This window comes from Trachypithecus francoisi, unplaced genomic scaffold (genome assembly GCF_009764315.1).
Source record: "Trachypithecus francoisi isolate TF-2019V2 unplaced genomic scaffold, Tfra_2.0 Lachesis_group15, whole genome shotgun sequence".
Classification (NCBI taxonomy): domain Eukaryota; kingdom Metazoa; phylum Chordata; class Mammalia; order Primates; family Cercopithecidae; genus Trachypithecus; species Trachypithecus francoisi.
The window spans coordinates 5124862-5149055 of NW_022681460.1; the positions used below are offsets into that span (position 1 = coordinate 5124862).

General features: G+C 39.2%; 1 protein-coding gene across 2 annotated transcripts in view; it reads left to right on the forward strand.

Annotated features, from left to right (window-relative positions):
* The window catches only part of PDE10A (phosphodiesterase 10A), a 347007-nt gene extending 324011 nt beyond the window's left edge, over positions 1–22996 (forward strand). The window contains exons 19-22 of one of the 2 annotated variants that reach the window (XM_033234261.1): positions 852–963; positions 11176–11256; positions 14212–14300; positions 17165–22996. In XM_033234261.1, the coding sequence (XP_033090152.1) occupies positions 852–963; positions 11176–11256; positions 14212–14300; positions 17165–17267 (385 nt within the window). In that variant the 3' untranslated portion in view covers positions 17268–22996. The remainder of the gene's footprint in view (positions 1–851; positions 964–11175; positions 11257–14211; positions 14301–17164) is intronic. The other variant, XM_033234262.1, reaches the window with a different exon arrangement.
* Positions 22997–24194: the final 1198 nt, after the last annotated feature.

Here is a 24194-nt window from a genome sequence, read left to right on the forward strand (position 1 = left end):
TGTAATTTGCTTTATAAAAGCTAAAGTTGTACATTACACTTTCTTAATGACTACACTTAATCATTCTGTTAAGTATAGACTTCACTTAGGGTAGCCACATATCACTAGACCAAATCTATTCAAATTATAGGGGATATGTCTTTGATTTTTTTAAAGTGATTATTGTTCTTCAAGAGGAAAGATTAAACCAAGCCATAATTAGAAAATAAAGTTAGACATGGAGTACATAGTTATAAATGCAAGCAGCTGAAAAGGGAAAAGTCATTTTGGTTGAAAGACTGGTGTTGAAAAGCAATATCTGCTAATGAGAAACACAGTGTTTGGAGGCTGCACCCAGCTCACACACTCGCACGGGGAGAGCGAGGAACAAAGTTACACAGCTACCTCCTCCTCTGGCCTTGCCACAAATTCCTGTCCCTTTGGAAAAGTCATTTCATTTCTGTGCACCCTAGACTTTGCTAATATAAAAGGAAAGGATTGGGATAGATTTTCTCTTAAGACATCTTCCCACTCTAAATTTCCAGAATTCAATGAGAATGAAAGCCTGGTCCATAGCCATAAAAGTGGGGATTTAGATGGCAGCCTAGCCAAAGCCTACACTGTATTTGATTTCTTCAGTAGCATTGAGGCAACAGGAACATATGGGACTTGTGATAGAAATGACTTCCGTTCTTATGATTAAAATGACACTAATTTTTCATTCCATTTTACTGTCCTGGCTGTCACTTCTATGTGCTGTTTAATGAAGTAATACGTACTTAAACTTCATTCCTGAAATACAGAAGTCTTTCCCGTCCTTATTATAAATGTGCACATGCTATGCTGACCAGTCTTATGTTGTTGTGTTCCAGAGACCGTGTAATTGGTTTGATGATGACGGCCTGTGACCTTTGTTCTGTGACAAAACTGTGGCCCGTTACAAAATTGACGGCAAATGATATATATGCAGAATTCTGGGCTGAGGTATGTTCTTGATTTTTATATTGACATAGAGAGTGAGGATAAATTAAATGCGTAGATAAATTGCTAAGAATACGTCCAGTCTCCAACTCCCAGCGCGAGCGACACAGAAGACCGGTGATTTCTGCATTTTCAACTGAGGTACTGGGGTCATCTCTCTAGCGAGTGCTGGACAATTAGTGCTGGTCAGCTGCTACAGCCTGACCAGCGAGAGCTGAAGCAGGGCGAGGCATCGCCTCACCTGGAGGCGCAAGGGGGAAGGAAATCCGTTTTCCTAGCCAGGGGAACTGAGACACACAACACCTGGAAAATCGGGTAACTCCCACCCCAATACTGCGCTTTAAGGAAACAGGCACACCAGGAGAATATATCCCACACCTGGCCGGGAGGGTCCCATGCCCACGGAGCCTCCCTCACTGCTAACACAGCAGTCTGCGGCGATCTATCCGCAAGGCAGCAGCGAGGCTGGGGGAGGGGCGCCCGCCATTGCTGAGGCTTAAGTAGGTAAACAAAGCCGCTGGGAAGCTCGAACTGGGTGGAGCTCACAGCAGCTCAAGGAAGCCTGCCTGTCTCTGTAGACTCCACCTCTGCGGACAGCACACAGCTGCAGTCCAACAGGGGAAAGAGCGGGGGCCGGTGCAGACGCGAACGACTCTGTCTGACAGCTTTGGGGAGAGCCCTGGATCTCCTAACGCGGAGGTTGAGATCTGAGAACGGACAGACTGCCTGCTCAGGTGGGTCCCTGACCCCTGAGTAGCCTAGCTGGGAGACATCCCCCACTAGGGGCAGTCTGACACCCCACACCTCACAGGGTGGAGTCACCCCTGAGAGAAAACTTCCAAAGAAAGAATCAGACAGGTACACTCGCTGTTCAGCAATATTCTATCTTCGGCAACCTCTGCTGCTGATACCCAGGCAAACAGGGTCTGGAGTGGACCTCAAGCAATCTCCAACAGACCAACAGACAGCCCTTCTGACTGTCAGACGGAAAACTATCAAACAGGAAGGACACCTATACCAAAACCCCATCAGTACGTCACCATCAACAAAGACCAGAGACAGATAAAACCACAAAGATGGGGAAGAAGCAGGCAGAAAAGCTGGAAATTCAAAAAATAAGAGCGCATCTCCCCCTGCAAAGGAGCACAGCCCATCGCCAGCAACGGATCAAAGCTGGTCAGAGAATGACTTTGACGAGATGAGAGAAGAAGGCTTCAGTCCATCAAACTTCTCAGAGCTAAAGGAGGAATTACGTACCCAGCGCAAAGAAACTAAAAATCTTGAAAAAAAAGTGGAAGAACTGACAGCTAGACTAATTAATGCAGAGAAGATCATAAACGAAATGACAGAGATGAAAACCATGACACGAGAAATACGTGACAAATGCACAAGCTTCAGTAACCGACTCGATCAACTGGAAGAAAGAGTATCAGCGATTGAGGATCAAATGAATGAAATGAAGCGAGAAGAGAAACCAAAAGAAAAAAGAAGAAAAAGAAATGAACAAAGCCTGCAAGAAGTATGGGATTATGTAAAAAGACCAAATCTACGTCTGATTGGGGTGCCTGAAAGTGAGGGGGAAAATGGAACCAAGTTGGAAAACACTCTTCAGGATATCATCCAGGAGAACTTCCCCAACCTAGTAGGGCAGGCCAACATTCAAATTCAGGAAATACAGAGAACGCCACAAAGATACTCCTCCAGAAGAGCAACTCCAAGACACATAATTGCCAGATTCACCAAAGTTGAAATGAAGGAAAAAATCTTAAGGGCAGCCAGAGAGAAAGGTCGGGTTACCCACAAAGGGAAGCCCATCAGAATAACAGCAGACCTCTCGGCAGAAACTCTACAAGCCAGAAGAGAGTGGGGGCCAATATTCAACGTTCTTAAAGAAAAGAATTTTAAACCCAGAATTTCATATCCAGCCAAACTAAGCTTCATCAGTGAAAGAGAAATAAAATCCTTTACAGATAAGCAAATGCTTAGAGATTTTGTCACCACCAGGCCTGCCTTACAAGAGACCCTGAAGGAAGCCCTAAACATGGAAAGGAACAAGCGGTACCAGCCATTGCAAAAACATGCCAAAATGTAAAGACCATCGAGGCTAGGAAGAAACTGCATCAACTAACGAGCAAAATAACCAGTTAATATCATAATGACAGGATCAAGTTCACACATAACAATATTAACCTTAAGTGTAAATGGACTAAATGCTCCAATTAAAAGACACAGACTGGCAAACTGGATAAAGAGTCAAGACCCATCAGTCTGCTGTATTCAGGAGACCCATCTCACATGCAGAGACATACATAGGCTCAAAATAAGGGATGGAGGAAGATCTACCAAGCAAATGGAGAACAAAAAAAAGCAGGGGTTGCAATCCTAGTCTCTGATAAAACAGACTTTAAACCATCAAAGATCAAAAGAGACAAAGAAGGCCATTACATAATGGTAAAGGGATCAATTCAACAGGAAGAGCTAACTCTCCTAAATATATATGCACCCAATACAGGAGCACCCAGATTCATAAAGCAAGTCCTTAGAGACCTACAAAGAGACTTAGACTCCCATACAATAATAATGGGAGACTTCAACACTCCACTGTCAACATTAGACAGATCAACGAGACAGAAAGTTAACAAGGATATCCAGGAATTGAACTCATCTCTGCACCAAGCAGACCTAATAGACATCTATAGAACTCTCCACCCCAAATCAACAGAATATACATTCTTCTCAGCACCACATCGCACTTATTCCAAAATTGACCACATAATTGGAAGTAAAGCACTCCTCAGCAAATGTACAAGAACAGAAATTATAACAAACTGTCTCTCAGACCACAGTGCAATCAAACTAGAACTCAGGACTAAGAAACTCAATCAAAACCGCTCAATACATGGAAACTGAACAACCTGCTCCTGAATGACTACTGGGTACATAACGAAATGAAAGCAGAAATAAAGATGTTCTTTGAAACCAATGAGAACAAAGATACAACATACCAGAATCTCTGGGACACATTTAAAGCAGTGTGTAGAGGGAAATTAATAGCACTAAATGCCCACAAGAGAAAGCAGGAAAGATCTAAAATTGACACTCTAACATCACAATTAAAAGAACTAGAGAGGCAAGAGCAAACACATTCAAAAGCTAGCAGAAGGCAAGAAATAACTAAGATCAGAGGAGAACTGAAGGAGATAGAGACACAAAAAACCCTCCAAAAAATCAATGAATCCAGGAGTTGGTTTTTTGAAAAGATCAACAAAATTGACAGACCGCTAGCTAGACTAATAAAGAAGAAAAGAGAGAGAATCAAATAGACGCAATAAAAAATGATAAAGGGGATATCACCACCAACCCCACAGAAATACAAACAACCATCAGAGAATACTATAAATGCCTCTACGCAAATCAACTAGAAAATCTAGAAGAAATGGATAATTTCCTGGACACTTACACTCTCCCAAGACTAAACCAGGAAGAAGTTGAATCCCTGAATAGACCAATAGCAGGCTCTGAAATCGAGGCAACAATTAATAGCCTACCCACCAAAAAAAGTCCAGGACCAGATGGATTCCAGCTGAATTCTACCAGAGGTACAAGGAGGAGCTGGTACCATTCCTTCTGAAACTATTCCAATCAATAGAAAAAGAGGGAATCCTCCCTAACTCTTTTTATGAGGCCAACATCATCCTGATACCAAAGCCTGGCAGAGACACAACAAAAAAAGAGAATTTTAGACCAATATCCCTGATGAACATCGATGCAAAAATTCTCAATAAAATACTGGCAAACCGGATTCAGCAGCACATCAAAAAGCTTATCCACCATGATCAAGTGGGCTTCATCCCTGGGATGCAAGGCTGGTTCAACATTCGCAAATCAATAAATGTAATCCAGCATATAAACAGAACCAAAGACAAGAACCACATGATTATCTCAATAGATGCAGAAAAGGCTTTTGACAAAATTCAACAGCCTTTATGCTAAAAACGCTCAATAAATTCGGTATTGATGGAACGTACCTCAAAATAATAAGAGCTATTTATGACAACCCACAGCTAATATCATACTGAATGGGCAAAAACTGGAAAAATTCCCTTTGAAAACTGGCACAAGACAGGGATGCCCTCTCTCACCACTCCTATTCAACATAGTGTTGGAAGTTCTGGCTAGGGCAATCAGGCAAGAGAAAGAAATCAAGGGTATCCAGTTAGGAAAAGAAGAAGTCAAATTGTCCCTGTTTGCAGATGACATGATTGTATATTTAGAAAACCCCATTGTCTCAGCCCAAAATCTCCTTAAGCTGATAAGCAACTTCAGCAAAGTCTCAGGATACAAAATTAATGTGCAAAAATCACAAGCATTCTTATACTCCAGTAACAGACAAGCAGAGAGCCAAATCAGGAATGAACTTCCATTCACAATTGCTTCAAAGAGAATAAAATACCTAGGAATCCAGCTTACAAGGGATGTAAAGGACCTCTTCAAGGAGAACTACAAACCACTGCTCAGTGAAATCAAAGAGGACACAAACAAATGGAAGAACATACCATGCTCATGGATAGGAAGAATCAATATCGTGAAAATGGCCATACTGCCCAAGGTTATTTATAGATTCAATGCCATCCCCATCAAGCTACCAATGACTTTCTTCACAGAATTGGAAAAAACGGCTTTAAAGTTCATATGAAACCAAAAAGAGCCCGCATTGCCAAGACAATCCTAAGTCAAAAGGACAAAGCTGGAGGCGTCACGCTACCTGACTTCAAACTATACTACAAGGCTACAGTAACCAAAACAGCATGGTACTGGTACCACAACAGAGATATAGACCAATGGAACAGAACAGAGTCCTCAGAAATAATACCACACATCTACAGCCATCTGATCTTTGACAAACCTGAGAGAAACAAGAAATGGGGAAAGGATTCCCTATTTAATAAATGGTGCTGGGAAAATTGGCTAGCCATAAGTAGAAAGCTGAAACTGGATCCTTTCCTTACCCCTTATACGAAAATTAATTCAAGATGGATCAGAGACTTAAATGTTAGACCTAATACCATAAAAACCCTAGAAGAAAATCTAGGTAGTACCATTCAGGACATAGGCATGGGCAAGGACTTCATGTCTAAAACACCAAAAGCAACGGCAGCAAAAGCAAAAATTGACACATGGGATCTCATTAAACTAAAGAGCTTCTGCACAGCTAAAGAAACTACCATCAGAGTGAACAGGCAACCTACAGAATGGGAGAAAATTTTTGCAACCTACTCATCTGACAAAGGGCTAATATCCAGAATCTACAAAGAACTCAAACAAATATACAAGAAAAAAACAAACAACCCCATCAAAAAGTGGGGAAAGGATATGAACAGACATTTCTCAAAAGAAGACATCCATACAGCCAACAGACACATGAAAAAATGCTCATCATCACTTGCCATCAGAGAGATGCAAATCAAAACCACAATGAGATACCATCTCACACCAGTTAGAATGGCAATCATTAAGAAGTCAGGAAACAACAGGTGTTGGAGAGGATGTGGAGAAATAGGAACACTTTTACACTGTTGGTGGGATTGTAAACTAGTTCAACCATTATGGAAAACAGTATGGCGATTCCTCAAGGATCTAGAACTAGATGTACCATATGACCCAGCCATCCCACTACTGGGTATATACCCAAAGGATTATAAATTACTCTACTACAAAGACACATGCACACGTATGTTTATTGCGGCACTATTCACAATAGCAAAGACTTGGAATCAACCCAAATGTCCATCTGTGACAGACTGGATTAAGAAAATGTGGCACATATACACCATGGAATACTATGCAGCCATCAAAAAGGATGAGTTTGCGTCCTTTGTAGGGACATGGATGCAGCTGGAAACCATCATTCTTAGCAAACTATCACAAGAACAGAAAACCAAACACCGCATGTTCTCACTCATAGGTGGGAACTGAACAATGAGATCACTTGGACTCGGGAAGGGAAACATCACACACTGGGGCCTATCAGGGGGAGGGGGGAGGAGGGAGGGATTGCATTGGGGAGTTATACATGATATAAACGTCATGCACATGTACCCTAGAACTTAAAGTATAATAAAATAAATAGATAAATAAATAATAAATAAATTTTTAAAAAAATTGCTAAGAATACTTCAGTTGTTCATGTTGATGTTATTTCAGAAAGCTCTGGTGAATCAGTTACTGAAGGATTTAGCAGATACAAAGAGAGAATGATTGTTCTTTTACATATTACTTGCGTATGTGTCTAATTCTCTGAGCTCAACTGAAAGAGTTTAGGAACTTATTCACTGAACAGTGTTATAGTATAACAGTATTATATAAGTAGTATTCTTAACAGTAAAATACTTAACAGCTGATCTTTCCTTTATTCATTCAGTAACCATTACTGGCCATCTACTTTGGACAAAGTACTCAGAGGGTCCCATAATACGGGATATATCCGCCTGCAGCTAAAAATTCAGGAGAATAATTGTTTTGCACCATAGACATTGAGAATATGTAAATATAATCAATAGCTCAGCTGCAAATTATGTGTTCTGCAGAATGTGTGGAATGTTCACTCATAATACTCCTGAAACAACACAAAAATGACTTTTATTAGCACCTTTTCTTGATTTATCTAATTTATCACTAATGTGCATTGTACTGCTCAATTTGCTCATGGAATTGTATGTAAGTAAGTAGAATATAATTCTCTGATCCAAATGAGTCACGAATACCTAGGCCTTTGCATATTCAAAAATTACTTTATGAAGAAAGCTATAAATCTTTGAAGTACCTCTTCTGGTTTGAAGAAATAAAAGTAAATTTGGAGGACAAAGCAGCTGATAATTCCATCGTCTATCTCATTCATACCGAAGCATGTATGTAAAACATAAACAGCAAATCATTCAGCCACGAGTTTAGTGGGAAGAGTTTATCATGTTGAATTATTTCATAATAATAAAGCCAAAGTGTGTTTACTGTACGAGGATCACAGACCTTGAGTTGAGTATACTCCTGGCATGATTTCTCCAGAATGCCTTACACATCGCGTATGCGTGGTCTCGCGTGAGCTTTTTCTTTATTTTATTGTGTATGTGTCAGAACCTAGTTACCATCAGACTAAAGTAGGAAGATTGATTGTGATGCGCAGTTGACCCTTGAACAACATGGGTTTGAACTGTGTGGATCCACTTATGTGTAGATATCCACTTATATGTAAATATATTGGAAGATGTTTTGGAGATTTATGACAAAAATACAGAACAACCTACCCTAGAAATATTTTAAAAAATTTAATTTAGGTATGCCATAAGTGCATAAGATATATGTAGATACTAGTCAATTTTATCATTTGCTACCATAAAATACACAAAAGTGTATGATAAGTTAAAATTTATCAAAACTTATATACACACTTAGAGACTGTGGAGAGAAATGTAAACAGATGCCGTGTTAAATCATAACTGTATAAAGTTAACTGTAGTGCATACACACGGCAGTACTGTAATAATTTTGCAGCACCCTCCTTTTGCTATTATGGTGAGCTCAAGTGTTACGAGTATCCACTTAAAATGCCATGTTTAAAACACTCTGATGCTAATCATCTCTGAGGAGTTCGTCTGTCCAGTAAATTGTGTATCACAGTAAAAAGTGATCTCTGGTGGTTCTTGCATGTTTTTCTTTTTTTCTTTTTTTTTTTCCTTTTTGAAATGGAGTCTTGCTCAGTCGCCCAGGCTGCAGTACAGTGGTGCGATCTCGGCTCACTGCAAGCTCCGCCTCCTGGGTTCATGCCATTCTCCTGCCTCAGCCTCCCAAGTAGCTGGGACTACAGGCGACCGCCACCACGCCTGGCTAATTTTTTGTATTTTTAGTAGAGACGGGGTACATGTTTTTCATTGTGTTTAGTGCAATACCGTAAGTCCTCCATAACACCATAGCACCTATACAGAGTTACACTAGGATGCTGGAAGTGTTCCCAAGAAGCAGAGAAAAGTCATGACATGACAAGAAAAAGTTGAGTTGCTTGATAGGTTCCCTAGATTGAAGTCTGCAGCTGTGGTTGCTGACATTTTAACATAAATGAATCCTATGTAAGGATCACTGCAAAAAAAGAAAAATTCATGAAGCCATCACTGCAACTATGCCCGCAGGAGCGAAAACCTTGCACTGTTTGTGGAGTATCTTTTTATCTCATACTAAAAATGCACGTTTTGTGTAGGTACAGGATTGCTATGAGAAAGGCATAACCATAGACTGTAATGTGATTTCTGTATTCTAGATGAACGTAGAAAACGTGCAGTCATTAAATGACAACTTAACGCAAAAGGAAGGTGCAGGATTAAAAGCTGGAGAATTTAATGCCAAAATGTGACCAATTTGTAATGGAGATGTTTTTCCTTTCTGTTATTCCCTGGTTATTCAGTCCACAGATAATGATTCAGCTCTCTGCGTGCTCTTAGGTGCATGCAGGTTGAAGCCTTTCACCAACCTCACTAGTCCACAGGAAGAAGCAGGAATACATTCACCAAGTCCTGACAGTTGATCTCAGTATCTATAAAGTCCTGTCTCTTCTCTCCATCCTCACGATCATTCCCCTGTTCAGATCATCACCAACTCATGCCTTGAGTACTGCAACTTTCTAACTGAATTCCTTGCCATTACCTTTTAGAATTTGTGCAGGAATAATTAATAATGTGGTCTTTGGTGCCAGGTTGCTTGAGATTAAAATTCTGCTTTGGCACTTGGTATTTAACCTCAGGCCAGTTTATGAGATAGGGATGATGATAATTCGGATTCCATCCATACCGTGCTTCTGATCCCCTTGTTGCAATACAGACCAAAATCATGACCTCCGTGTGGAGAGCCCCACGTGGCTGGCCCCCTGCCCACTGCTGTGCAGGCATATTCCCTGTCTCAGCCCCTGGCTGCCATTTAGGTCTTTGTTCCCTGCAGTCTCTGCCTGGGGCACGCTCCTGCCTTCTGCATTCTGTGAAAGCCTCAGATTGGCTCCGTTACAGGCATGGTCGGTAGCACTGGATTATTTCCGTTTGTAGCATTTTTGTTTTGAGGACACATTCCAATCATTGTTTGTTTAAAAAGCTGTTTCCTTGTTGGACTTGTCAAGTCTTTGAGAGCAAGGGACTTAGTATGTCTCACTCACTTTGAATAGAGAAGCAAAAAGTTTGAGACCACTGATTTTAAATTTAAAGTGATAACAGTGAAACTACAGCTATGCTTGCGGTGGCTTTGCTTTGTCAGGACAAGTGCTTTGGTCCTGTACATAAAAATACTCAATTATGGTTATAGTAATTTGTTTGGAAACCCTATTTTAACAAGTCTGGGAAGTTTCTAGGCTGTACTTCTGATTTCTAAAAACATGACTAACGTTACTGAAATAATAAAGAATATGAGGGAAGAGTGGGAAGTTAGGAAAAATATTAGGAAATCTTCAGGAAGAAGATTGTAACAAGTGTTAACTTTAACAAATAAGTAAAAAGCAAGATAATTTCTAAAATCTTTAAAATGGGAACAATGTATCCTAGGGTACTTCATGAGGATTAAATGAAGTAATATTTATAAATTACTTAGCTCAGTGCCTGCATCATAGTGAATCTTTAGTAACTATTACGTATAACTGTAAGTGAATCTTTAGTAACTAACATAGTGAATCTTTAGTAACTATTCTATAATTGTAAATTAAATGATATGTGTAGTCTGTTGTACTGCGTCTTCACTAGCACATTTTAGCAGACTGTTGTTGTTTATTCTTCCTCTGTAAATATTCCTCTGGAAAGCCAAATGTCACTGAGTTCCATGCACTTGGAAGATCATTTGAAAGAGAGAAGGGCCTGGAGGTTATTCCATATCTTGTTACTGTTGTTTCTCCTCACTGTTTACTGTATCTCCTCTTATTATAACATTTATTTACTAACTTCTGCAAAATGAAACCAGTAATGATGGCTGGGGTTCTTTCTGGTAAATCAGTAGTGGAGAAAATCAAGATGAAGTACAAAATAATGATACATTAAGTTTTTCATTATTTTGATTGTTTTTTCTTGAGTTAACAACAACAAACATTATTTGTTTTGAAGAAAATTAATGAATAAAGGGAATATTTCAATAATATCAAAATTGTATAACGATTTGAAATTTGAGAAAGCATGATTTTCCCCCCATTCATCTTAGGGTGATGAAATGAAGAAATTGGGAATACAGCCTATTCCTATGATGGACAGAGACAAGAAGGATGAAGTCCCCCAAGGCCAGGTATGAATTATTAAAGTAAATTGTAATTGCTGAAGTCAAATAGTTTAAGATGGGCATAAAATCATACATGAATGGAAAGCATCGTATAATATGTTAAGGGAATGGGTTATTGCAGGCAGATCTGGTGATTAATATGCAAACTTTAGAAATTTATCTTACAGGATTGAGAACTAGAAAAAGAACAGCTGTTTACACTGAATAATCACCTACTCAAATGAGCCTTCACTTCCTAAGACACTCAGGAAAGTAGATGCTAAAAGAGTTTATACTCTTATTCTGGGTTTGATGGCCAACTCCAACCACTGATTTTGGGCACAAGGCTAAAAGCCACAGTGAGGAATCCTGAGGGCCTGGCTGCCTTGTGGACCGAAAAGACTTAGTGCTCGGGGGACAGAAGCCAGGACCACTTGAAACCTTCTCCATTTAGATGGAGTTTGGGGCCAGTAAGACCAAGGTTAGGAAATCTCTGTGGATTGAAAGAATTCATACTACCTTTGTCATGACTCCTTTCTTCGTTGCCGTTGCAGTAAATAGGCTTTCTTTTCTGACTTGAAATAGAGGGAGTGGAAGATTTTGAATTGTTTTATTTTTAACAAGCAGAAAATATTTTGTCATTGGCTAAACAAAGATATTTTTGGAGAGTTACATTATAGATTTTGATTCAGGTTCATTTTCTCTGACAAATAATGCTTAGTACTTGAGTGCATTTTGTGTTTTGTTTCAACATAAATTGACAGGAATTATCCTCTTTTCAGGTCATACTACATAATTTATGTTTGTTTTCCAATGTTTTGAGAGGTCTATGCCTTGCTAGTTTTGCATGCATGTACGTGTAGTGTAATGTATTTCTGAGAGTATGGTTTTTGTTAAGTAATCTTCTAATGGCATAACAAGGAAGTTAGTTGTGGGCAAATAATTATGATACACATAAGTTTAGAAAATGTTTCAAAAAATCCACAGGATGGTGGTTTTTGATAAGTTCTCAAATTTCCCTACTTTATTTAAAATTGATTTATACACAATTGAGGCAAGTCCACCGCTCACAGGGGGCACCAGCACGACAAAGAGGCCGAATGAATGGCCGTCATCAGAATGAATGGTCTGAATGAATGGGCACAAGGCTAAAAGCCACAGTGAGGAATCCTGAGGGCCTGGCTGCCTTGTGGACTGAAAAGACTTAGTGCTCGGGGGACAGAAGCCAGGACCACTTGAAACCTTCTCCATTTAGATGGAGTTTGGGGACAGTAAGACCAAGGTTAGGAAATCTCTGTGGAGATTTCCTCCTCCACTCATGAGGGGCCTCCACTCATGCCCTTGGCTAGGTTTTCTGATGGCGTGGTCACTTTTCCCTCTGGATCTGAAAAGGATCCTGAATACCTATTGTGTTTGCTGCGGGTGTATTTTGCAGCTTTTGTCGCATTTTGCCACCGTTTATGGAATTTTCCCATATATGGAGTCACAGCTGTCAGTCATTCCTGTTCGGTGTCTGCTTTTCATAACGTATTTGAGAAGTTCTTTTCCACCTTGAGAGTAAATCTATTTGCCTGTATTTTCTTTAGTTTCTTCTTTATTACTTTGCATTTGATTGATTAACTTGTTTGGAATGTGTCTTGTTGTATCATTTAAGATAGGGATCTAAAGGTTTTTCCTTCCCAGTAGTTAACTGTCATCCCAACAGAAGGCATGGCCTAGCTGGAAATTTCTCATTCATGCTGTCAGCATATGGGTTTTCCTCTCGTGTTTTTAATTAAGATAATAGTTTGTTTTAGAATAGTTTGATTTTCATTTACAGCCTAATAAAGGTTTAAAGAAAAAGTTCTATGATCAGTTAATATTCTACCAACCATATCGCTTCTAAATAGTTGATGACTGTGAAATTATTATTTGCCATAATAATGAAATACTCTAATTTCTGGTAATTAGTATCTTTTCTGGGACCTTCTGCCCCATGACATCTGCTAAATATTAGAATAAGAAAGTCTCAGCATGAGCCATAAAGTTAAAAATGGAAATAACGCAGACGCTATTCTAGTAAGAGTGCTATGACGATAGACTCTGTAACAGGAGAAAGCAAAAAGGAACCACATAAATTTGATCCTCCTGTGTGCTTCAGTGCATATCACTGAAGTTCGGTACTTGAGAGAAATTGGTAAGCTGTGATTTGGGGTCACCTCATCTAGAGAGCGATTTATCCTGTACATGATGCAGCCACTTGGCCAGTGACTTCTGTCTGACAAGCTGTGTTATCTGGCTAGTAGTCACGTATCTTTTACATCTGGCCTTTAGTAGGCCAGTCTTACTCGCACAGTGACTCAGAATTCCTAATAAAATATTCTTTGTGTATTGTTTAAAGTACGACAGATTTTTTAACTTTGAAATGTGATCTATTGAAAGAACAGTAAATGGGAAGAGCTATGATAAAACCAATGACATTTATTTTAGTTCAAATAAGAGGGCTGGGAGGATGAGGAAAATATTGGGACACCACACAGGGCACCAAAGCCAAGAGTAGCAGCCAAGCAGAAAGCACTGCTGCAAACCTGAGCACGAGGGCGGGAAGAGCCGTAAGTGCGGAAGAATCACAGCCTTTATGTTCAAGTGTCCGCAGGAAAGCGCTAAAGGTGACTGGAGAGAACACCGCACTTGAATGATCAACTGACTGATCTATTAGCAGAATATCATTTAATGTACTTGGGTCTTAGATTTCAGTAGGTATTAACCTTTGTAATATGTTTTGAATCTTCCTGTGTTTTATTTCTAGAGTCCATTTTAATGCATTTTAAAATAGAGTCCATAATAGTAGTCATGGAACCCAAATATCACATACAGCAAAACTAGAACATGTAATTTTATAATGAGGCCTCAGAAACAGAACATTCACTGAAGAAATATAAGTATCACTAGAATTGCTAATATGCACTTTTGTTTCTTGTCCGTGGTTTCGCACGGAGGCAGCTTGGGTTCTACAATGCCGTAGCCATTCCCTGCTACACAACCCTTACCCAGATCCTCCCTCCCACGGAGCCTCTCCTTAAAGCATGCAGGTATGTACTATGGTTCCAGCTGTAACAATATTGTTTCTAAAAACACTGAGATCTGTGCAGGATTGTCTTACTCGGCTCGTGTGTTGTGGTCTGTGCATCTGTCTAGGTATCGAGTCGTTGTGCTCAGGGGCTCGGGGCCTACTTGCCTGGCTTCCCCAGGGGCGCGACTTCTCCCCTTTGGTTCAATTCTCCTGAAAGACGAGCCTCAGGCACCTTGGGTGCTCGGGCAGCTTCTTCTGGCCGCACTCTGAAGAGAGGGACAGTGGGAACAGGCTCGGGGCTGGGGCCAGACACAGTCAGGGCCCAGATGACCCAGTGACTGGGAGAGTCTCTGTCTCGGTGTGGGAGACCCTTCCTGCTTTCTTACGCCCACGTTCAGTCTGGGTGGGGTACCGGGTGTTTCTTTCAGAACGGGCGTGTGTGTGGTTCTTGCAGGACCAGCTTGGTTTCAAGCCTTATGAGAGCTGCATCTGTGCTGAGGGGACCTTGTCCCTGGGGGTCCTCGGGCCTGGGATAGAAAGCCCTTTACCAGGCTGCCTCATTCTGCTAAGTGACACGTGGAGTCGGTCCTGCAAGAGGGGCCCCTGGCTCTCATGACTCGTACAGCCACAATATGTCCCTAAGTAGTACGCTATGTATATGTGAAGAGTGTCTATTCATATCAAGTCCTTCATACACCAAAAAGGAGGAAGAAGTTTTTATTATTATTGTTATTTTGCAGAGGACCCGCCCAATGCTGTTTTTAAAAAAGACAAGGCAGTGATGTCTATTGAGGATGCCTGAGCAGGAAGAGACTGATGAGATCACACAGTTTGTTGTTTAAATGGAAGAAGGGGACCTTAAATTTTGGATAACCGCTTCGTCTTTAAGTCTTTTTCTCCTTCCAACAAGACATTTAAGCATCATTATCTCTTCTAGATTCGTATTTCTCCCTATTCCTTTCTTATCCTTTTTAAAGAGTGAACTCAGTTAAGAACCTTGGGTATTTTTAAAGATTTTCATTTTACTTTATAAATTCCCTCTGAGGAAGTCAAAGGGTTCTAGCCAGCAGCTGTGCATGTGAGTCTTTTCATGGCTCTGGGCCATGTTTTAACTACTTAGCCATAGCTGTGCCTGGGGTGGGTTGGAGTGGACGCCCTGTGGGAGGACGGAGGACAGACACCGGCCAGAGAGTTTTACACAAAACCAGAAACTTAATATACTCTTATCTTCTGCTGTTCAAATTTTTTTTCTACTTTTTTCAAGGAAAACAAGACCAATAGGCAATATTTAAAAATTTGTATATATAGTATTTAAGAAATGGTTTCTCCTTCCTCCCTGCTCCTGTGGAGACAAACGTAGCATCCCACCTTGTTTTGCTGAGCCTTAATTGACCTTACTCCCTGGTTAGTTTATTAAAATCTTACCTTATTACAAAAGCCTGAGTCATAATGGGCACTATGGAGTGTGAGGCCAGATCATTCTTGAGGGAATTAGGTTATAAAAATTTGTGCAAAATTAAAGAGAAAGTGGAATATCAATGTAAATTCAAAGATGTTGTTTAAATAAATACTAAGCAATCTTCAAAAGTCCTTTCCTGTCCAGAAATCCTGTGTGTTTTATGCCAGGTACTTGGAAGCCAGGGCATGAGTGCTGACTGCGTGTGCCCAGCCTTGCAGGGAGCTGTGGAGGTGCCTTCCTTGTGGAACTCTGAGAACACAGTGTCCACTGTGTGGGCAGCTCTGCCTCATTCATGCTTCAGTATACTTGGCTGGACCACATAACCTCTTAAAGGCCATTTTAATCTTATTAACGCTTAAAGAGTTTATGATGTATCCTCAGTGTTCAAGGAAACATACCAAAATTCGTGTATGGCTTTTTCCAATATATCGGAAGTCTCTAGGGTCTGGAAAAATAATACCTCATGATATGTTACAAAAGTTAAAAGGGCCACACTTTTCAGTTGCATTTTAGGGTTTTGTCTGTCTGAATGTGTCTTAGAATGTTTGCTAAAAGAAATTGGAGAGAATCATAAAACTGTGTCTTGTAGGAGTTTTGTATTTCCCAATGCCAAGATTGCCGTGTGACTTTACACAGGAATGTGGCCAAGAGTTCTTCCGGGGTAGCCGTGTAGAGGAAGATGGTTTTGCAGCAGTTTGGCTAAGAGCTCTGCCAGGGTAACTGTGGGGAGTAAGATGATGGTTTTGCAGTGGTTGTGATCACACAGTTAGAGAAGATTACGATGCCTGTGACACTTGAATTACAGACACTGAGAGAGAAAGATTAGAGGACTCGAGAAATGAGACTGCCTTAGGTGAGGACTTACCAGAGCACTAACACGGTTTTACTATAACAAGAAAATTTCAGAAGTTTGTGCCAGGTATAACTTAGGATGATTTTGTACATGTGACACACTGCTCAGAACAAGAGCAAGTGCAAGATGGTGAGGTTTAGGCCTCCTGGGAGACGCTCTGTCGACACTTCTCAGTAGGAAGATCCCTGTTGTCACCGAGTGTTCCTACTGCTCTGGGACCTCCTCCTTTCCGTGATCCTGCGTATTCCTCAGTCGTAAAACCTAGAGCTCTTTCCCTGTTCAAGTTAATCCTTTCTAAGAAAGGACGTATGCTGAGCCCTAGCATTTCTGCTGCGTTCGCGGTCCAGAGCGGGTGGACCAAGGTGCCCCGACCCTCTGGCGCCTCTGAATCTCTTTCCTGAGCAGCCATCACAGGAGCCCGCCTGGCCACGTCATGCTGGTAACCATGTCGGAGGGCCCCACACAATGCTGTTGTGCAGAGCTATGCCACAGGACTGTTTGGTTAGTTTTCAAGAAAAAGTCCAGAAATCCTTTATTCAGCTTCCCCTGAAACTGCATCTTTTATCCCTAGGGATAATCTCAATCAGTGGGAGAAGGTGATTCGAGGAGAGGAGACTGCAACCTGGATTTCATCCGCATCCGTGGCTCAGAAGGCAGCTGCCTCTGAAGACTGAGCACTGGTCACCCCGACACGCTGTCCCACCTACAGATCCTCATCTTGCTGCTTTGACATTTTTTTCCTTTTTTGGGGGGTGGGGGCGAGGGGAATCTATACCTGGTAACTGGGGTGCAAACCTCTTCAGGAAGGTCACATCAAGTAAGTAAGTCAAGCAGAGGACTTCCTGCCAGTCTCTTCTGTGAGGCATCGTAGACACTGAGTAACCAGGACCACCCCCGTGTTCAGAAATCAGCTGGCCAAGTGACTCCATTTGACTTGCAAACCAGCCTTTTCTAATAGGCTAATATTGCTGAGGCCTTAAAGGAAGTGGACAAAAATTCTTCAGAAGGGGTACTTTTCCATTGTATCTTTCTAATGAGGGTTTAACATGGTACTATTATGGTATTGTACTTGGGCTTTAACATCAATGTTGCTTTGATGTTGTTGGTTATAAATAGGAATTTTTACACATTACTATTGTGAATGGTGAATGTTCATGTACGACCTACTTGTAATTAACTTGAGTTGTAGTCCACAGCCTCAGGACAAATGTCATTGAGGCTACGGAGTAAGAAATGATGGCAAAAAGTCAGACTCTTATTTCAGAGCTTCATGAATTTAGTTAGACTAAACATAATTCTTTAAGTTAAAACTAAAGGGCTGAGATGAATAAATTTAACACTGAAGCAAGTAGACTTCCTGTCCTTTTGAGAAGAGATGAGGTATACCTTACAATAAATCTCAGAACTTCAAGTAGCAATTCAAAAGATGTCAGTTTTTGAAATTGTTTTTGTTGTTGCCTTGGCAGTTTTACTGAACCCTTTGCGTAAAGAACAAAATAAAAGCAAGGCATCATGATTTTTTGAATGGACAAGTCTTATGGACATAAAGGGTGCATTTTTCATAATGATTCCTTTATAGTGTCACTTTGTGTCATTGCAGAATTTTAGACTCTCATTCACAATGAGAGATTTATTCTAAACATTGTTTAATTAAAGTACCATACATTTCTCTTTTAAACATCAAACCATAAAATGTGTCCTTTGTAATTTTACTCTGACCTGCTGCAGTCACCTCTCATTCATCTCTTTCCGCATGCTGCACGGTCATATTTCATGAGCTTTCTGTCCATAGCACAGAAACAGAAGCAGAAAGTAGTGCCATGATGCCGGACCTTCTTTCTGCTCTCTTTACTCGCCTCACAGATCAAATCACTCCATGGAAGCCTGTGGGTTTCAATGGTTTCTTCTATACAGCTTTTTGGTTGACTAGTATTACTATACAATGTAAGTGTTTTCAAAAATACAAAAGTAATACTCTGCACCTCTTCCTACAAAGATTGTAAAGCAGTCACTTCTGGTGCACATGAATACTTTAAAGATTTTCAGCACAATGGCACAGTAATCTCCCAACCTGAATTAGACAGAGACTCACTCAGGAAGTGACAGGCCAATCATAACAACATATTCACTTTTCATGTGGCAGGAAACTGGAATATCAATTTGAATAAAATGGAAAAATATGCTTCTACATATTTACTACCATAGGCATTTTGTTCATATGAGCCTGGTTTGTGCAAAATTAAATCAGAGGCTTCTACAACATGGTTTATTTATGTTGTGGCAGAGTTGGCTCTACATAAGCACTGTTCTTATTTTAAAATTAACACTATGTGTTCAGTTTTCTTGTGGGCTTCTGAAAGTTGCCATCTTCCCTACGTGGAGCTCCATTTGCTATTTTCATTATACACTATGAGGTAAAATGTAATAACGAAAGAGATAGAAATACCACTGTGGCTAGATATATACACACACACATATATATATGGATGGATGTAATATATGTAGAACACACACATAGATGTATATAGGATGCACACTCATGTATGTAAACATACATATACATATGTGTATATATGATACATACACACGCACGAGAGACAGAAGGAAAGAGGAAGAGAGAAGCAAACATGTAGGAAAAAATATAAATCAACCCCATTCTCCCATTCTTTAAGAACAATGATTTTTCTTGACAGAAAATGCATATTACTTGACAGTTGACCAGAAAGTGTCATTTTTGTGTTAGTGTATTCATATAACTGCATTTGAACAAGATACATATTTTTCTGCATACAAATTTATGAAGCTGGATTCTACCAAATGCAACTTTAGTCACAAAAGTTAATTTAGTTATCTAATTTAACTTGGAGACTGAATTTCAGGAAGGGATATATTATTTAAGATTATTGTTTAATTACAAGAATTTTTTTTAAATGTATGAATTCTGTTTTTTAATATAGAAAATAATTATGGCGGTAGGAATCTCATGGCTACATTTACATTTTTAGGTTATTACAGAAAATTCTCTTAATTTATTATGGTCAAGTGTATTATGTAATCTCTGTTTAGAACAGTTTCCGAAAGGAAGGTGATTGGATTTACTGGTTGGTTGATTTCTTGTGAAATATTGTCATGATAGAAGCACGGCATGAACAAAAGGCTGTATTCTGATATAAACTGTCAATACTGCTTTTACCGTGTGTCAGATTTACTTAGTAATCACAGATTTACCTAAAATAAAAGGACTCGGGATGCAGTGATATTTAGTTAATAGTTTGTTTTGGAAAACATGCAGTTAGGAGTATTTTTGTATTTTGTCAGATGTTTTAGGAGACAGACTTTGGGGTTCTGTTTCTTGTCTTTTTCCCAGACCTTTTCTTAAAAGAACAATGTGACACCAGAAGCCAAGAGATGGTTTTTACTAACGGCAGCTTTGATGAGTTCCTATTAAGGTCATATTGTGTATTGTGCCAAATTTTCCATCCAGTATAAATTTAGTAACCAGCTATGAGCATATGTAGGATATTCAATTTGCAGACACTTATATTGGTTATGTTGGTTTATAATAGACAAGTTTTATGGTCATATGCAATTATTCCATTATCTTTTTGGACACAGTGAATGTGTTTTTTAGCTAAAAGTGTCCTTGGCAACATAAATGCCTGCCAGTACCATGAAATATTGAATTCAGGCAATGTGAATTAATTAATTAGAAAAGGGTCAAAGGAAATACAATGGATGTGGAAACGAATTCTAAAAAATTGCCCTATTAATAGGGCAGAGACTCTGGTCCATTTCCCAGCTGTACTTCTCTCTAAGAGGTGTATGAAAAACCCATCTTGCAAAAAAGACCAAAATATTAGACACAATCGTTCCCATCCTGATTCTTCAATGGAAAAGGAAGGTACAGATGTTTCTAGTGGTGCCCCAGGTGACTCGTTCTCACCACAACAAAAACAACTAATTGGAAACTACATTTGTTCAATATAGGTTTTCCTCTTTCTTGGCATGCTTTTTAGATTTTTTTCATTTTGTAAAATCTCAGTTAATTTTTCTTTATTGGTATGTTTGTGTGTACGAGACATGTTTGTACAGGATATAAATAGATGCATAAATCCTTAGATACCTGGGTTTTTTAATAGGTTTAGGTTTGGGTATTGTGTTTCTTGTCTTTTAACTCAAAATTAAGGTTTGAGCTTTAATAGGACTAAATTATTCACCTGCCTTGGCCTGTGCCTTTATTTTAAATACTGCAACTTTACTTCTTCATTCATGTATTTATTATTTTGCTTTTCTTGCTTAACTATAATTGAAAATATTTACAGGAACTCACAGTTCATTTTATCAAGTTGAATGAATAGAATCATCCTCTCCTCATCAGATTTCTGTCCTTTATTTGACTTCATTGACATATACCCTGGTGACTATAACCAGCGAACTGTTCAGATTCAGTCTTTTCGGCAAGAACTTCAGAGAACTGTGACATTGGTTATGATATGTTTTTTTGGGGTTTCAGGTACCTAAGCATGATTTTTAAAATCACTTCTGTCTTTACATATTTCAAACATATGTTTGCTTTTGACACTTTGCAGATTTTATTTAGGATTTAATTCTTTAAAGACTCTATTCATTTAGTCACTATAGTGATCTCTTCTATTGCAAGTATTGAGCTGATTTTTAAATGATGTAAAATGTAGATCAGCCAAGTATGTCATCCGTTACAGTTTCCCCATGCTTTCGGCGCATGGCCGTGAGATCTTGACATGTGCATAAGTGTTTAGCCAATACACACTTTGCTGGCTTCTTTAACCATTTATATTGTTTAAATTAGTAATATCCAACGCAGTGCACACTTTTTTGTCTTTTTTCCAACGGAATATTTTGGTTGTCTGAAGCATTGGATGCATTTTATATGATAAAAATAACAAGAAAAATTTAAAACGTGTCAGCGGTGTGCTGGTTCTAAATTAAGAAGATAGAACAAAGAGAAAGACATTAATGTTACCCAAGAAATACATTTAACATCCAAAGAAGCAATGCTGTCCTCACTTGATGTTTCTCTTCTCAACCCAGCAATGGAGAGCAGGGCTTGCGAAGCCGTACAGAGCCCACCTGCCCTTTCCTGCAAGTGGGAGAAAACGAATCAATGGCACGCAGAGCCAGGTGTGGCCCTGTGAGGCAAAGGATAATGTCACCTCAGGACCAAGGTGGAAACTTACAGCTGAATCCAGGGCTTACTAAGTAGGGAAGTCAGTTTACACATTTCCATTTTCCTCTGATGTCTTTGAGGTACTGTGTATTTGCAGAAGTTTAAGTAGAAGGGTTTTGTTTCGATTGTAAGTTAAGCTCTAAAAGTGTATTATCTAATACTCTAGCCCAACTGAAATATTATATCATGGGTGTTACAGCCTTTGTCTTTTTCTTTATTCACCTTAATACCCAGTCCTATGCTGTATCTCCAATAGCCTATATAAATGATATATAGGAATATTATTTTCCATATGAGCTGTCGTATGGTGTATATGCTATGTGTTCATTTCGTGTGCAAGTTGAGAGTGTAATAGATTTACCCAGAGAAGTTGTTTCTATACGATGCCCCTACCTATTTGAAATTACATGCTTGCCCAACACACTGTGAAATAGTTACCAACATTTGTACAAATGCAGCATCTTCATTCTTCCTGAGAAGACAAGATGGCTTTCTTTACATGAACACATGAACAAAAGAGATCCTAGATCCATATGTAGCTAAGGCATCTGAGAGTTTGCTGTTGATAATCTTGCTGACCAAAAACTACTGGAGAGTAATACAGGTTATATGCTGTCAAAATTACAATGCTCATAAAGAACTGACTTGTAGAGTCAATGAACCTGTGTCCAGAATTTTAATAGGCTCTCTATTGGAAGGAGAAAGAATTTCAAGTTAATGGTATCTAACTTTATCATAGTTGATAAGTTAGTAAATTTTAAAAAATGATTTTATATGTATGACAAAAATCTTTGTAAAATGCGCAAGTGCAATAATTTAAAGAGGTCTTAACTTTGCATTTATAAATTATAAATATTGTACATGTGTGTAATTTTTTCATGTATTCATTTGCAGTCTTTGTATTTAAAAAACACTGTTATGTTTGTATAATAGAACAGTAATCATTTATTATAATCTAGGCAAGTTGTAAATAAATTCATAATTCAAACAGCCAGTATATATGCATATATGAGTGTTATATTGCAAAATCTTTGTTTTACTTACATGGTTAAAGCAGCAAGAATTCTTTTGTTGATATGTAATTATACACATAAAATATATATATATGTATGATACATGAAATATATTTAGAAATGTTCATAATTTTAATGGATATCATTTGGTGTGAATAATTGAATACAGAGTTTTTAAAATATCTTTCACGTATATCACTTGCTCTCATTTGTGGGGAAGATAATAGACATTTCACAAAAGGTCATTTGAAAACACTCGGCCTTGTTTGCCTAGAAAACACCAAGTTTACATTGAATTAACGTGTGTTGTTTGCTTCACCCATTTTCCATCAGACAGCACAAAACAATATAAAATGTTAAGTGTTATGATTTACTAACTCGGAGTCCATTCTGTAATTTTAAAGTTTCAGATAGTGTGTAGGGAGCCCGTGGTGCTACAGTGATGGCTTCAGGTTACTGAGCCAGCAGCCCTGAGTGCCAACCCGCAGGCTCCCCCGGGAGCTTCCCTGGCCCTCGGAGTCTTTACGTCAACAATGCAAATGCACGCTCACTAAATGCACACCCTCCTGAAAAGAGAAGTGCTGGACAAAACACAGTGGTGCATGTGCGTTTGTGTGTATGTGTTGGGATTCTTTCTGCTATAGGAAAACACATTCAAGGCTAAAACCTCACATACTGGGTACACAGTGATAAGTATACTCATGATCTTTAAAACTCTGGGTAAAGAAATTATGTTTTTATTTTGACTGTCTCTGCTTGCCATCAAATGAGTAGGCAAATGATAAATATGTAAGACCAAAAAGTTAAATTTTATCCCCTGATCCTCCCTAACCTTAAACATTAGAGCTAAATGTGAGAGGCTTAAACATATGAGTGTCCATAGCCTTGTGAATTAGAAAGAAAAGGAATTCTTCTCCAACACCAAACTCTTACTAATGGAATGCCCTACGGATGCAGAGCACTATACATATAGTAGACAGGATTTTTGTTAAATATTCATTTCCCGTGAAACAAAATGCTGCGCTAAAAACAAATTTCATGAGCTAATATATCCATAAAGTTATTTAGTAATTCAAGTTGCAGACTGGCACTCTGTAAAGCTGATCTGAAGTTGAATCCTCATCTTAACTGTGCATACCTTTGATCATCAACTGTAATGCAACAGTGTTGAGGAGAGTAAAATTTCTCCATCACATGTATTTCCTAATGCAAGAAGAATCCTCAAAAGCAACACTTATCAAACAAATATTTATTCAACAAGCATTTGATTAGGCGCTTAGTTTGTGGAAGGAAAGAATGGAAGGAGAAGAGATTAGAAGCAGAGGACAGGATGTCATGTTTCTGTAGGGTTGGCCCTCACACCTTCATCTTGCCAAAGACAA